The 15519-nt window shown below is 47.5% G+C and overlaps 1 protein-coding gene across 1 annotated transcript in view; it reads right to left on the bottom strand.

Moving 5' to 3' along the window:
- Window positions 1-264: 264 nt before the first annotated feature.
- LOC139232869 (transmembrane protein 250) overlaps window positions 265-15519 on the bottom strand; it is a 30283-nt gene continuing 15028 nt past the window's right edge. The window contains exon 2 of the mRNA XM_070863360.1: window positions 265-904. Coding sequence (XP_070719461.1) covers window positions 327-746 — 420 coding nt within the window. The 5' untranslated portion in view covers window positions 747-904 and the 3' untranslated portion in view covers window positions 265-326. The remainder of the gene's footprint in view (window positions 905-15519) is intronic.

Here is a 15519-nt window from a genome sequence, read left to right as displayed (position 1 = left end):
AAATATATTCAAAAAGGAGTTAGATGAAGTCTTTACTACTAGGGGAATCAAGGGGTATGGTGAGAAAGCAGGAATGGGGTACTGAAGTTGCATGTTCAGCCATGAACTCATTGAATGACGGTGCAGGCTAGAAGGGCCGAATGGCCTACTCCTGCACCTATTTTCTATGTTTCTATGTTTCCTCGATTTCGAGGGACTGTCTACGATGATGATTTTAAGTTCGCACAAATTAAAAAAAAAAATCAATTAAATCTTTTTGCGGGATTATAAACAATATATTTTACATTATAATGCACAAAACTGTTTCGTTTCACATGCACTCTTATTTACATATCAACAAACACCATAAAACACCAGCCCAGTCCTCCAACTAGCAGCATGGTCACGTGGATCCCGTAGATAAAGAGTTCATTGATTGTGTTAAAGTCAACACGCCTGCGGCCCAACAACAGCAGCACTATCGAGAGCTTGTACTGAAAGCGCAGGGACACGCGGATGGAGAAGTACTGGATGCAGAAGAGGATGGACAGTGCCACCCAGAGTATGGACGTGAAGAGGCTGCAGCTGAAGTACAGCAGGAAGCGGACGAAGCCATACATCCAGCGCGACTTCAAGTAGAGGTCGAAGTTGTTGTACTTGGTGCGGACGAGGTGCGTGGTGCGGACGGGGCCGCATGCCGAGTGCAGGCAGGTGGTGTGGGGGCCGTGGAAGGAACGCACCCGTCGGGGGATCGGGATGACAGGCATCAAGGCAGCTCGCTGCAGTGTTCCCTTCGGTGATCGGAGACTTTGCAAACAACAAACCAATCATCGTCTGTCACTGGTCAACAGCTATCCCTCCCTTCCCCCCCCACCCCCCGCCGTGGCCTGGTCATCAGCTCTCTGCGATCCCCCGAAGATTATTCCTGCAAGAGAAAAAGCTAAAGATTAAATCCCGAAAACCAACACAAGCACAGGAGCGTTCTTAAATTCTACCTCGTGGTTTCTCACCATTCTCCCCAGCCTCTCCGAAAGATGCGGACTCGTGCGCGGGCAAATTCAACTCCATTTCAAAATTCTCATCTTGATGGAATCATAGAAATTTACAGCACGGAAGGAGGCCATTTCAGCCCATGGTGTCCACACCAGCCGACCAAGAGCTAAACAGCCTAAGCCCACTTTCCAGCTCTTGGTCTATAGCCCTGTAGGTTTACGGCACTTCAAATGCACATCCAAGTAGTTTTTAAAATGTGGTGAGGCTTTCTGCCTCTGCCACCCTTTCATATTTTCAAGCCCTTCCATAGCCTCACCCCCTCCCTGCCTCGGTTATCTCCTCCAGCCCCACAACCCCTGGCAACGGCTGCGCTCCTCTAATTCTGCCCTCCAGGACGTCAGTCCTCTTGTGCACAAGGGAATTGTTTGCGTATAAGTGCAACATTCCCGGATCAAGATCAGACTCTTTCTGCACACTCCCTCCCACCCCGCCTGCATGCCACAGTTCTGTGAAATTGTATCGCAGCAAGAATAAGCATCTAATAGGAAGCAAATCATAGAATAGTACGGCACAGGAGGCCATTTGGCCCATCAAGTCTGCACCGGCTCTTTCCAAGAACAATCCAGTCAGTCCCACTCCCCCTCACGTTCCCATAGCTCTGTAATTTTTTTCTCCAAGTATTTATCCAATTCCCTTTTGAAGGCTACTATTGAATCTGCTTCCAGCACCCTGTCAGGCATTGCGTTCCACATCCCAACCGCTCGTTGTGTAAACAAGTTTTTCCCTCAGGTCACCTCTGGTTCTTTTGCCAATCACCTTAAACCTGTGCCCTCTGGTTATCGACCCTTCAGCCAGTGGAAATAGTTTCTCTTTATTTACTCTATCATGATTTTAAATACCTCTATCAAATCTCCTCTTGGCCTTCTCTGCTCCAAAGAGAACAAAAATTAGTCTGATGTAATGAAAGTGGCCACTGGCTTGTGAAGGTAATTGGTTACAGAGGGGCCAGAGTTACCATTCACAGTTAATGCTACATTGTCTGGAGATTTTAATTCTCTCTATACTTGGTTCATTTAGTTCCCCAACAGTTGAGCTCAACAACCTGAACAAGTCAATACTACTGCTGACGATGTCACAACCCACTGTATAACAAAAAAATAAACTGGAATAATTTTATCCAACTAGCTGATTTTTTTTAAAGGGGGTTCTGAAGGTGAAACTTCCTCTTTAAGGTTTTAACTGTAATTTCACAACTGCGTATACTCATTTGACCCAATCGTGACTGTCACCTTGCATCAGCGGGTCTGTTTTTCTGCAGTAATTGGTTTCAATCAGATTTTATTTTATGGTGTATTCATAGGTTAGTACAGCTGGACTCTTTTATAATGTGACAATCAATTTGAATCCAATCATTCATAAAAGCTGGGGAGTGGGGGGGGGGGGGGCATAACAATAACTTGTATTTATATAGCGCCTTTAACATAGCAAAATGTCCCAAGGCGCTCCACAAGAGCGAATATCAAACAAAATTTGACACCGAGCCACACAAGAGATATTGGGGCAGGTGACCAAAAGCTTGGTCAAAGATGTAGGTTTTAAGAAGCGTCCTAAAGGAGGAGAAAGAGATAAGAGAGGCGGAGAGATTTAGGCAGGGAATTCCAGAGCTTAAGGCCTTGGCAACTGAAGGCACAGCCACCAATGGTGGAGTGATTATAATCAGGGATGCTCAAGAGGCCGGAATTTGAGAATGCGCAGGCATCTCGGAGGTTTGTGAGGCTGGAGGAGATTACAGAGATCGGGAGGGGTGAGGCCATGGAGGGATTTGTAAACAAGGATAGGAATTTTGAAATCGAGGCACTGCTCGCACTAGCTATCACCTTACCCAAATGCAGTGATTATATCGCGAGTCCGCCTTGCAAAGTAATTGCCAAGACGACAGACAAGAGCTGCCGTGATTTATAGAGATCCTGGAGCATAAAAATCAGGATTGAGATGCTGATTAAAAAGCAACACGGTGGTAGGAAAAAGTCACTGAACCACCATCAGTTGGAGGTGACCACATTTTACCGGGGCAATGTTGCGAAAAGCAGAGGGGAATCAGTACATTCTGGAATAAAATTTCCAAAAAAAAGGGACCAAACACAGATTCCAGAAATGATTCATCAGGGGCCATTTTAGGCCAAGTCAATGATTAGTCACGAAAGATTTTGTTCCAAAATATGACAAGATAATTGCCCATAAAAAGCAGACCAAATGCAAGAACAGCACATTGCTGTTGAAACACAATCATGCCCCGGTAAATAGCTGGCCTCTTGACTCTGCTGGGAATTTGTTGTTCTTTTAAACTCCCATTATCGATGGATTTAATTGCTAATTTGTGCCTTTTAACATAGTAGAAACTTAAGCCTGGGCACGGGATCAGTTGGGAGCAGCCTATATTAGGTCTGGCTCCATGCCAAGCCAGGCCCAATACAGTACCTGTACAGCGCTGCCAGTACATTGCAACTGATCCCTGTGCTTAAGATTCAGCTTCCACCACCCTGGAAGGAACTCAAGATGGGAATTAAAGAAAATACCCACGAAAAATGTCAATTAAAAAAATCATGTTTATCACGATAAAGTAGAAAAATTAAGACTCGTCGCCAGGATGCCACACAACGATGCCGCAGAATGTTTCCAGTTCTGAGGAAGGGTCATTGACCTGAAGCGTTAACTCTGTTTCTCGCTCCACAGACGCTGCCTGACCCGCTGAGTATTTCCAGCATTTTCTGTTTTTATTTCAGACTCCAGCATCCGCAGTATTTTGCTTTGGCACCAGGTTTATCTGTTGGCCAACTTTCATACGTAGCTTGGAGTCGAGGGTCGTGGAGAGTGGGCAGGAAAGTGGAGTTGAGGTCAAGATCCTCAAGATCCGATCAGCCATGATCACACTGACTGGTGGAGCAGGCTCGAGGGGCCAAATGACCTACACCTGCTCCTATTTCTTATGTTCTTATTGCATCGGTGTAAAACTACCGTGGCTTCGCACTAGAGCAAACTGTACAGTCTAGTTTGATCGTGAAGTCACCCAGAGCACATTTATGCAGGAGATGCAGAACTACCTTCGGGAGATAGTGTTTCACCACGTGGGTTTCGCACCAACTGCAGCATAACAACCGATTTAACAGCTTCAACGCCCATTTTGCCGAGCCAAAAAGTGCTCTAGTGTCAGCAGTATGACTCCAATCTCTCAATCGGCACAATAGCATTTGAATGTTGACTCTTGAAGGGGTGCACGAATCACACTTTTCTTGCTTGTTAATGAAATGAACACGTCCTTGGAGAAGGAAGACTGACAATATGGTGAAGGTTAATAAGATTTAAATGCGGGTGGACAGCTAAGCTCACATTATGTTTGGAAAAACCAGTAATACACTTTGACTATAATTATACCATCTGATGGCCAATGATCCTTTTGTTTTGAAGTGCATGTTCTTTTCTGATTAGCCATGTCTCTCAGATTACTCTTGAATTTTCCACTCATTAAAATGCACTGGTGCATCTTTGTTCAACACATAATCTCTGTTACATAGCAGACATTGTTTTGCAGGAAAGCGATCAGTCATAAAGTCCCTCGAATCGAGGATGACCCACTTCCACACAAAAAGGGATGAGTTCACAGGTGTTTCAATGAAGGACATGACATTCCAGGTCCCAACCTACATCTTGAAGGGTGGAAGATGCCTGTGCGTGGAGTCTTTAAATATGGAGTGGCCGTTGCACACCAGCCATCACATGGGCTTGACAAGAGCAAGGTCTTGGTCTAGTGGCATAAGAAGATAAGAAATAGGAGGAGTCGGCCATTTGGCCCCTCGAGCCTGCTCCGCCATTCAATAAGATCATGGCTGATCTGATCATGGACTCAGCTCCACTTCCCTGCCCGCTCCACATAACCCTTTATTCCCTTATCGCACAAAAATCTGTCTATCTCTGCCTTAAATATATTCAATGACCCAGCCTCCACAGCTCTCTGGGGCAGATAATGCCACAGATTCATGACCCTCAGAGAGAAATTCTTCTTCATCTCAGTTTTAAATGGGCGGCCCCTTATTCTGAGACTATACCCTCTAGGTTTAATTTCCCCTATGAGTGGAAATATCCTCTCTGCATCCACCTTGTTGAGCCCCCTCATTATCTTATGTTTCAATAAGATCACCTCTCCTTCTTCTGAACTCCAATGAGTATAGACCCAACCTACTCAACCTATCTTCATAAATCAACCTCATCTCCAGAATCCACCTAGTGAGGGGCCGCCCATTTAAAACAGATGAAAATTTGACATTGAGCCACATAAGGAGAAATTAGGGCAGGAAAGAGGTAGGTTTTAAGGAGTGCCTTAAAGGAGGAAAGAGCAGTAGAGAGTTGGAGAGGTTTAGGCAGGGAGTGCCAGAGCTTGGGGCCTAGGCAGCTGAAGGCACAGCCACCAATGGTTGAGCGATTATAATCAGGGATGTTCAAGAGGACAGAATTAGAGGAGCGCAGACATCTTGGGGGTGGGGTTGTGGGGCTGGAGGAGATTACAGTGTTAGGGAGGGATTTGAAAACAAGGACGAGAATTTTGAAATCGAGACGTTGCTTAACTCGGAGCCAATGTAGGTCAGCGAGCACAGGGGTGATGGGTGATCGGGACTTGGTGCGAGTTAGGACACGGGCAGCCGAGATTTAGATCACCTCTAGTTTACAGCAAAGTCTATAAACTCAGCAAACAGAGTCTATTTCAGCAGCGCACGACAGCAAAACAGTCTACAGGGTCTATTTAAAAAGAGTCTCCATGAACTACAGCAAACAGAACTCAACCCCAAAACTACAGCAACGTCTTCCGATAAAAGCAGGGTGATTTCTCCAGCAAAGCCAGTGAGTGGGGGATAGTTACACAATACAATTCTGTGGGTAAAATCAATCAGCAGTGCGGGCTCCAGGCGTGATTGACAGGGGAATGACCCAATCCTCTCCACTCTGGCCGGGACTTGAAGTGTCATTGTATGCAGCCTATATTCTGTGGATCTACATACCTCCAACAGTTCAGGCCGCTAAAATAGAAAAAAAAAGAACCCTAATCTCAGCATGATTTGCTTTGCAAAGACCCCGTATTTGCATTTCAGTACAGAATGCCTTAAGCAGAAGCGAGAGTTTTCTTCTGTATATCTGCCTACAACTCTCTCATGTAGATTCTGGACAGTGCGATTGGCAGAGACTGGGAGGGGGCAGGGGCAGGAGCAAATGTAGAGCTAAAGGCAGTACCATAAGCTGCAATTATATTGCATTACTAGTCGGAGACCAGTAGCTACAGAATGCAAAACGTAGCCAGGAAGACCCACGATATACTGCGGGCTGCGAACCAACTTGGCCCACTAGGAGAGAGCTCTGTGAATGCATCTCCTTGCTCCCCAGCTGGTTAATCTTTAACGATTCAAGAGCTGGACATTTCTTCAGTGTCCAGATGTTTTAACCCTAGCACTTTTAAAAACCAGGCTTCAACACTGCACTGGAGTTAGATGTGATAGTGTCATAGAAAATAGAAAATAGGTACAGGAGTAGGCCATTCGGCCCTTCGAGCCTGCACCCGAGAGCTGTGCGATGCCCTCTGTAGGGGCCTCTGATCATCATCATAGGCAGTCCCCCGAATTGAGGATGACTTGCTTCCATGTCAAAAAGTTCACAGGTGTTTCAATGAAGGACCTAAAATTCCAGGTCCCGAACTAAATCTTGAAGGATGGAAGATGCCTGTGCGTGGATTTTTTTAACGTGTGGTGGCCGTTGCTCACCAGCCACCACACGGGCTTGACAGAACTAGGTCTTGGTCCATTGGCAAGGATTAAACAAGACTGGAGACCAGCTCTGATACACAGACCGAGTGTGCACACATATCACAGTGTGGGCTGGCCCATGCTGCCCCGGGCCCTCGCTTCTTCTGGGCCCCGGACTCGCGCCTCTCCTGGGACCCGATCACGTCGCTCCACAATCACTCATCGTTCCTGCGCCCCGACCTCACCGCCCCTGCTGTACCAGCCCACGCTCCAATCACCGACCTGGATCTTGTTGATGTCCCTCTGCACTGCCGTTGCTCTCCTGCTCCAGCACGTGCTGCTCCCTGGAGTGGTACACCGGCACGCTGCTCCTTCCGCTCCCCGGCCTGCTCCAAAGGTGCTCACAGGCCAGGGGGCCGCTCAGCATTCCAGAAGCAGGTCAAAGGCCCGACTGTTAGTTTGCACTGATGTGCACCCACAAATCGCCGTTGCACAGACATGAAAGTGGCTGTATAACTGCAGTCTAACTGTACAACAGCTGGCCATCAGTCGTCACTTCCAAAATTAGATTCTTTCCAAATCACACGGATAATCTCCCCTCTCCTCTCGTGTAAGTTAGTGGCTTCCTTTCCATTCTCTCCCGGTGAAAAAAAACAGGAAGAGACGGGAAAGAAAAAAAAAGGGAGGGGGGGGGGGAAGAGAAAGAGAGGGGAACCAGGAAATAGCAGAGAGGGGCTGAAATGAGATCAGAGGACAGAGCGATATCAACATTGCAGTGTCAGCTGTGGCTCAGTGGGTAGCACTCTCACCTCTGAGTCAGAAGGTTATGGGTTCAAGTCCCACTCCAGGGACTTGAGCACAAGAATCTAGGCTGACACACCCAGCACAGTGCTGAGGGAGTGCTGCACTGTCAGAGGTGCCGTATTACGGATGAGACGTTAAACTGAGGCCCCGTCTGCTCTCTCACGTGATATGCTCCTCCTGTACCATGTGGGAACTCAGGGACACTTCCGGTGTCCCTGACGACTACATCTGCGGGAAGTGTATCCGCCTCCAGCTCCTGACGGACCGCGTTGCGGAATTGGAGCTGAGGGTGGATTCACTCTGGAGCATCCACGATGCTGAGAATGACGTGAGTAGCACGTGTAGCGAGTTGGTCTTACCGCAGGAGAAGGGTCCACAGCCAGCTAGGGAACCCTGCAAAACAGATACACTGCTTTGAGTACTGTTGAGGGGGATGACTCATCAGGGGAGGGCAGCAGCAGCAAGTTCATGGCACTGTGGCTGGCTCTGTTGCACAGGAGGGCAGGAAAAAGAGTGGGAGAGCGATTGTGCAAGGGGATTCAATTGTAAGGGGAATAAATAGGCGTTTCTGTGGCCGCAACCGAGACTCCAGGATGGTATGTTGCCTCCCTGGTGCAAGGGTCAAGGATGTCTCGGAGCATGTGCAGGACATTCTAAAAAGGGAGGGAGAACAGCCAGTTGTCGTGGTGCACATTGGTACCAACGACATAGATAAAAAAAAGGGATGAGGTCCTACGAGACGAATTTAAAGAGCTAGGAGCTAAATTAAAAAGTAGGACCTCAAAAGTAGTAATCTCGGGATTGCTACCAGTGCCACGTGCTAGTTAGAGTAGGAATCGCAGGATAGCGCAGATGAATACGTGGCTTGAGCAGTGGTGCAGCAGGGAGGGATTCAAATTCCTGGGGCATTGGAATCGGTTCTGGGGGAGGTGGGACCAGTACAAACCGGACGGTCTGCACTTGGGCAGGACTGGAACCAATGTCCTAGGGGGAGTGTTTGCTAGTGCTGTTGGGGAGGAGTTAAACTAATATGGCAGGGGGATGGGAACCAATGCAGGGGGACAGAGGGAAACAAAAAGGAGACAAAAGCAAAAGACAGAAAGGAGATGAGGGAAAGTGGAGTGCAGAGAAACCCAAGGCAAAGAACAAAAAGGGCCACTGTACAGCAAAATTCTAAAAGGACAAGGGTGTTAAAAAAACAAGCCTGAAGGCTTTGTGTCTTAATGCAGGGCGTATCCGTAATAAGGTGGATGAATTAACTTTGCAAATAGATGTTAACAAATATGATGTGATTGGGATTACAGAGACGTGGCTCCAGGATGATCAGGGCTGGGAACTCAACATCCAGGGGTATTCAACATTCAGAAAGGATAGAATAAAAGGAAAAGGAGGTGGGGTAGCATTGCTGGTTAAAGAGGAGATTAATGCAATAGTTAGGAAGAACATTAGCTTGGATGATGTGGAATCTATATGGGTAGAGCTGCAGAACACCAAAGGGCAAAAAACGTTAGTGGGAGTTGTGTACAGACCTCCAAACAGTAGTAGTGATGTCGAGGAGGGCATCAAACAGGAAATTAGGGCTGCATGCAATAAAGGTGCAGCAGTTATCATGGGTGACTTTAATATGCACATAGATTGGGCTAACCAAGCTGGAAGCAATACGGTGGAGGAGGATTTCCTGGAGTGCACAAGGGATGGTTTATTAGACCAATATGTCGAGGAACCAACTTGGGGGGGAAGGCCATCTTAGACTGGGTGTTGTGTAATGAGAGAGGATTAATTAGCAATCTCGTTGTGCGAGGCCCCTTGGGGAAGAGTGACCATAATATGGTAGAATTCTGCATTAGGATGGAGAATGAAACAGTTAATTCAGAGTCATGGTCCAGAACTTAAGAAGGGTAACTTTGAAGGTATGAGGCGTGAATTGGCTAGGATAGATTGGCGAATGATACTTAAGGGGTTGACTGTGGATGGGCAATGGCAGACATTTAGAGACCGCATGGATGAACTACAACAATTGTACATTCCTGTCTGGCTTAAAATAAAAAAGGGAAGGTGGCTCAACCGTGGCTATCAAGGGAAATCAGGGATAGTATTAAAGCCAAGGAAGTGGCATACAAATTGGCCAGAAATAGCAGCGAACCTGGGGACTGGGAGAAATTTAGAACTCAGCAGAGGAGGACAAAGGGTTTGATTAGGGCAGGGAAAATGGAGTACAAGAAGAAGCTTGCAGGGAACATTAAGACGGATTGCAAAAGTTTCGATAGATATGTAAAGAGAAAAAGGTTAGTAAAGACAAACGTAGGTCCCCTGCAGTCAGAATCAGGGGAAGTCATAAGGGGAACAAAGAAATGGCAGACCAATTGAAAAAGTACTTTGGTTCGGTACTCACTAAGGAGGACACAAGCAACCTTCCGGATATAAAAGGGGTCAGAGGGTCTAGTAAGAAGGAGGAACTGAGGGAAATCCTTATTAGTCGGGAAATTGTGTTGGGGAAGTTGATGAGATTGAAGGCCGATAAATCCCGAGGGCCTGATGGACTGCATCCCAGAATACTTAAGGAAGTGGCCTTGGAAATAGCGGATGCATTGACAGTCATTTTCCAACATTCCATAGACTCTGGATCTGTTCCTATGGAGTGGAGGGTAGCCAATGTAACCACACTTTTTAAAAAAGGAGGGAGAAAAAACAGGGAATCATAGACCAGTCAGCCTGACATCAGTAGTGGGTAAAATGATGGAATCAATTATTAAGGCTGTCATAGCAGCGCATTTGGAAAGAGGTGACATGATAGGTCCAAGTCAGCATGGATTTGTGAAAGAGAAATCTTGCTTGACAAATCTTCTGGAATTTTTTGAGGATGTTTCCAGTAGAGTGGACAAGGGAGAACCAGTTGATGTGGTGTATTTGGACTTACAGAAGGCTTTCGACAAGGTTCCACACAAGAGATTAATGTGCAAAGTTAAAGCACATGGAATTGGGGGTAGTGTGCTGACATGGATTGAGAACTGGTTGTCAGTCAGGAAGCAAAGAGTAGGAGTAAATGGGGACTTTTCAGAATGGCAGGCAGTGACTAGTGGGGTACCGCAAGGTTCTGTGCTGGGACCTCAGCTGTTTACATTGTACATTAATGATTTAGACGAGGGGATTAAATGTAATATCTCCAAATTTGCGGATGACACTAAGTTGGGTGGCAGTGTGAGCTGCGAGGAGGATGCTATGAGGCTGCAGAGTGACTTGAATAGGTTAGGTGAGTGGGCAAATGCATGGCAGATGAAGTATAATGTGGATAAATGTGAGGTTATCCATTTTGGTGGTAAAAACAGAGAGACAGACTATTATCTGAATGGTGACAGATTAGGAAAAGGGGAGGTGCAACGAGACCTGGGTGTTATGGTACATCAGTCATTGAAGGTTGGCATGCAGGTACAGCAGGCAGTTAAGAAAGCAAATGGCATGTTGGTCTTCATAGCGAGGGGATTTGAGTACAGGGGTAGGGAGGTGTTGCTACAGTTGTACAGGGCCTTGGTGAGGCCACACCTGGAGTATTGTGTACAGTTTTGGTCTCCTAACTTGAGGAAGGACATTCTTGCTATTGAGGGAGTGCAGCGAAGGTTCACCAGACTGATTCCCGGGATGGTGGGTCTGACATATCAAGAAAGACTGGATCAACTGGGCTTGTATTCACTGGAGTTCAGAAGAATGAGAGGGGACCTCATAGAAACTTTTAAAATTATGATGGGTACAGACAGGTTAGATGCAGGAAGAATGTTCCCAATGTTGGGGAAGTCCAGAACCAGGGGTCACAATCGAAGGATAAGTGGTAAGCCATTTAGGACCGAGATGAGGAGAAACTTCTTCACCCAGAGAGTGGTGAACCTGTGGAATTCTCTACCACAGAAAGTTGTTGAGGCCAATTCACTAAATATATTCAAAAAGGAGTTAGATGAAGTCCTTACTACTAGGGGGATCAAGGGGTATGGCGAGAAAGCAGGAATGGGGTACTGAAGTTGCATGATCAGCCATGAACTCATTGAATGGCAGTGCAGGCTAGAAGGGCCGAATGGCCTACTCCTGCACCTATTTTCTATGTTTCCATGTTTCTCAGGTGGATGTAAAAGATCCCATGGCCACTATTTCGAAGAAGAGTATGGCAGTTACCCTGGTGTCCTGGCCAATATTTTTTCCTCAATCAACGAAACCCCAGATTATCTGGTCATTATCACATTATTGTTTATGGGAGCTTGCTTGTGTGCAAATTGGCTGCTGCGCTTCCTACATTACAACAGTGACTACATTTCAAAAGTACTTCATTGGCGCTTTGTGACGTCTGGTGGTCGTGAAAGGCGCTATATAAATCCAAGTCTTTCTTATCCGTAAAGTTAGAAATATACCAAAAATTAGAGGGACCAGATTGAGGAAAACAACAAGAGAGACAAACGGGCTGTTAAATTGTATGTACATCAATGTCCATCGTATAACAAATAAAGGTGAGTTGCCAGCACGAATTGCTACATGGGATTATGATGAGGTTGCATCAACAGAGACATATAAAACCGATACATAAAATGGAAGTGACTAAAGTAAATGTTGGTCCCTTAGAAGATGAGAAGGGGGATTTAATAATGGGAAATGTGGAAATGGCTGAGACCTTAAACAATTATTTTGCTTCGGTCTTCACAGTGGAAGACACAAAAACCATGGCAAAAATTGCTGGTCACGGGAATGTGGGAAGGGAGGACCTTGAGACAATCACTATTACTAGGGGGGTATCGCTGGATAGACTAATGGGACTCAAGATAGACAAGTCCCCTGGTCCTGATGAAATGCATCCCAGGGTATTAAAAGAGATGATCGAAGTTATAGCAGATGCATTCGTTATAATCTACCAAAATTCTCTGGACTCTGGGGAGGTACCAGCGGATTGGAAAGCAGCTAATGTAACGCCTCTGTTTAAAAAAGGGGGCAGACAAAAGGCAGGTAACTATAGGCCGGTTAGTTTAACATCTGTAGTGGGGAAAATGCTTGAAGCTATCATTAAGGAAGAAATAGCGGGACATCTAGATAGGAATAGTGCAATCAAACAGACGCAACATGGATTCATGAAGGGGAAATCATGTTTAACTAATTTACTGGAATTCTTTGAGGATATAACGAGCATGGTGGATAGAGGTGTACCGATGGATGTGATGTATTTAGATTTCCAAAAGGCATTCGATAAGGTGCCACACAAAAGGTTACTGCAGAAGATAAAGGTACACGGAGTCAGAGGAAATGTATTAGCATGGATCGAGAATTGGCTGGCTAATAGAAAGCAGAGAGTCGGGATAAATGGGTCCTTTTAGGGTTGGAAATCGGTGGTTAGTGGTGTGCCACAGGGATCGGTGCTGGGACCACAACTGTTTACAATATACATAGATGACCTGGAAGAGGGGACAGAGTGTAGTGTAACAAAATTTGCAGATGACACAAAGATTAGTGGGAAAGTGGGTTGTGTAGAGGACACAGAGAGGCTGCAAAGAGGTTTAGATAGGTTGAACGAATGGGCTAAGGTTTGGCAGATGGAATGCAATGTCGGAAAATGCGAGGTCATCCACCTTGGGAAAAAAAACAGTAAAAGGGAATATTATTTGAATGGGGAGAAATTACAACATGCTGCGGTGCAGAGGGACCTGGGGGTCCTTGTGCATGAATCCCAAAAAGTTAGTTTACAGGTGCAGCAGGTAATCAGGAAGGCGAATGGAATGTTGGCCTTCATTACGAGAGGGATGGAGTACAAAAGCAGGGAGGTCCTGCTGCAACTGTACAGAGTATTGGTGAGGCCGCACCTGGAGTACTGCGTGCAGTTTTTGTCACGTTACTTAAGGAAGGATATACTAGCCTTGGAGGGGGTAGAGAGACGATTCATTAGGCTGATTCCGGAGATGAGGGGCTTACCTTATGATGATAGATTGAGTAGACTGGGTCTTTACTCGTTGGAGTTCAGAAGGATGAGGGGTGATCTTATAGAAACATTTAAAATAATGAAAGGGATAGACAAGATAGAGGCAGAGAGGTTGGGGCCAAGTTTCGGCCTGAGTTGCTTCTGTTTTTTTGGAGCAACTGGTTTAGAATGGAGTATCTTAGAAATTGCAATTCTCGATATTTAGTTTGCTCCAGTTCTAGTCAGTTAGAACAGTTTCAGTTTGGAACAGATTTTTTTTTCAAAAGGGGGCGTGTCCGGCCACTTACGCCAGTTTTGAAAGTTTAGGCAGTGAAAACATACTCCAAACTAACTTAGAATGGAGTAAGTGTAGATTTTTGTACGCTCAGAAAAATCTTGTCTACATTTAGAAGATCAGGCGTAGGTTACAAATCAGGCGTAGGGAATGCGGGGAGGGGGGGGGGGTTTAAAGGGAAGTTTACAAACATTAAACACTTCAGTTTTACAAATAAAGAGCCATCATCAATAATAAATGATAAATACATCAATAAATCAATCAATAAATCAATCAAAAAAAAATTTATAAAAAAATTAAAATCAATAAATAAAACATTTTCTACTTACTGACTGCAGCCACCGGGTCCTCCAACAGCGTGCTGGGACGGCCTCCCCAGTGTGTCTCTATCTCTCTGTCTGTCTGTGTGTGTCTCTCACTCTCCGTCAGTGTCTGTGTTCTGACAGCGAGGGGAGGGGCAGAAGGGGGGTGGGGGTTAGGGGGAAAGGAGGGGGGAAGGAGGGAAGGAGAGAGAGAGGGAGGGAGCGAGGGAAGGAGAGAGGAGGGAGGGAGCGAGGGAAGGAGAGAGGAGGGAGGGAGCGAGGGAGGAGAGAGGAGGGAGGGAGGAGGGAGGGAGGGAGGGAGGAGGGAGGGAGGGAGGGAGGGAAGGAGGGAGGGAGGGAGGAGGGAGGAGGGAGAGGAGGGAGGGAGGGAGGGAAGGAGAGGGGAGGGAAGGAAGGGAGGGAGGGAAGGAGGGAGGGAAGGAGAGAGGGAAGGGGGAGGGAGGAGGGAGGGAGGGAGGGAGGGAGAGAGGGAGGGAGAAGGAGGAGGGAGGGAAGGAGAGAGGGAGGGAGGGAGGGAAGGAGAAGAGGAGGGAAGGAGAGAGGGAGGGAGGAGAGAGGGAGGGAAGGAGGAGAGGGAGGGAAGGAGGGGGAGGAAGGAGGGGGAGGGAAGGAGAGGGAGGAGGGAGGAGAGGGAGGGAAGGAGAGAGGGAGGGAAGGGAGGAGAGGGGAGGGAAGGAGAGAGGGAGGGAAGGAGAGAGGGAGGGAAGGGAGAGAGGGAGGGAAGGAGAGGGGAGGGAAGGAGAGGGGGAGGGAAGGAGAGGGGAGGAAGGAAGGGAGGGAAGGAGAGGGAGGGAAGGAGAGGAGGAGGAGGAGGGAGGGAAGGAGAGAGGGAGGGAAGGGAGGAGAGGGAGGGAAGGAGAGGGAGGGAAGGAGAGAGGAGGGAGAAGGAGAGGGAGGGAAGGAGAGAGGGAGGGAAGGAGAGAGGGGAGGGAAGGAGAGAGGGAGGGAAGGAGAGAGGGAGGGAAGGAGAGAGGGAGGGAAGGAGAGAGGGAGGGAAGGAGAGAGGGAGGGAAGGAGAGAGGGAGGGAAGGAGAGAGGGAGGGAAGGAGAGAGGGAGGAAGGAGAGAGGGAGGGAGGAGAGAGGGAGGGAAGGAGAGAGGGAGGGAAGGAGAGAGGGAGGGAAGGAGAGAGGGAGGGAAGGAGAGAGGGGAGGGAAGGAGAGAGGGAGGGAAAGGAGAGAGGGAGGGAGAGAGAGGGAGGGAAGGAGAGAGAGTAGAAGGAGAGAGGGAGGGAAGGAGAGAGGGAGGGAAGGAGAGAGGGAGGGAAGGAGAGAGGGAGGGAAGGAGAGAGGGAGGGAGGAGGAGAGGGAGGAAGGAGAGGGGGGAGGAGAGTGGGAGGGAAGGAAGAGAGGGTGCGAAGGAGAGAGGGAGGGAAGGAGAGAGGGAGGAGGAGAGAGGGAGGGAGGTGAGAGGGAGG

This window comes from Pristiophorus japonicus, chromosome 20 (assembly GCF_044704955.1).
Source record: "Pristiophorus japonicus isolate sPriJap1 chromosome 20, sPriJap1.hap1, whole genome shotgun sequence".
Lineage (NCBI taxonomy): Eukaryota > Metazoa > Chordata > Chondrichthyes > Pristiophoridae > Pristiophorus > Pristiophorus japonicus.
The sequence above is the reverse complement of the archived record's forward strand: the minus strand, read 5'-3'. Positions and strand labels throughout refer to the sequence as shown.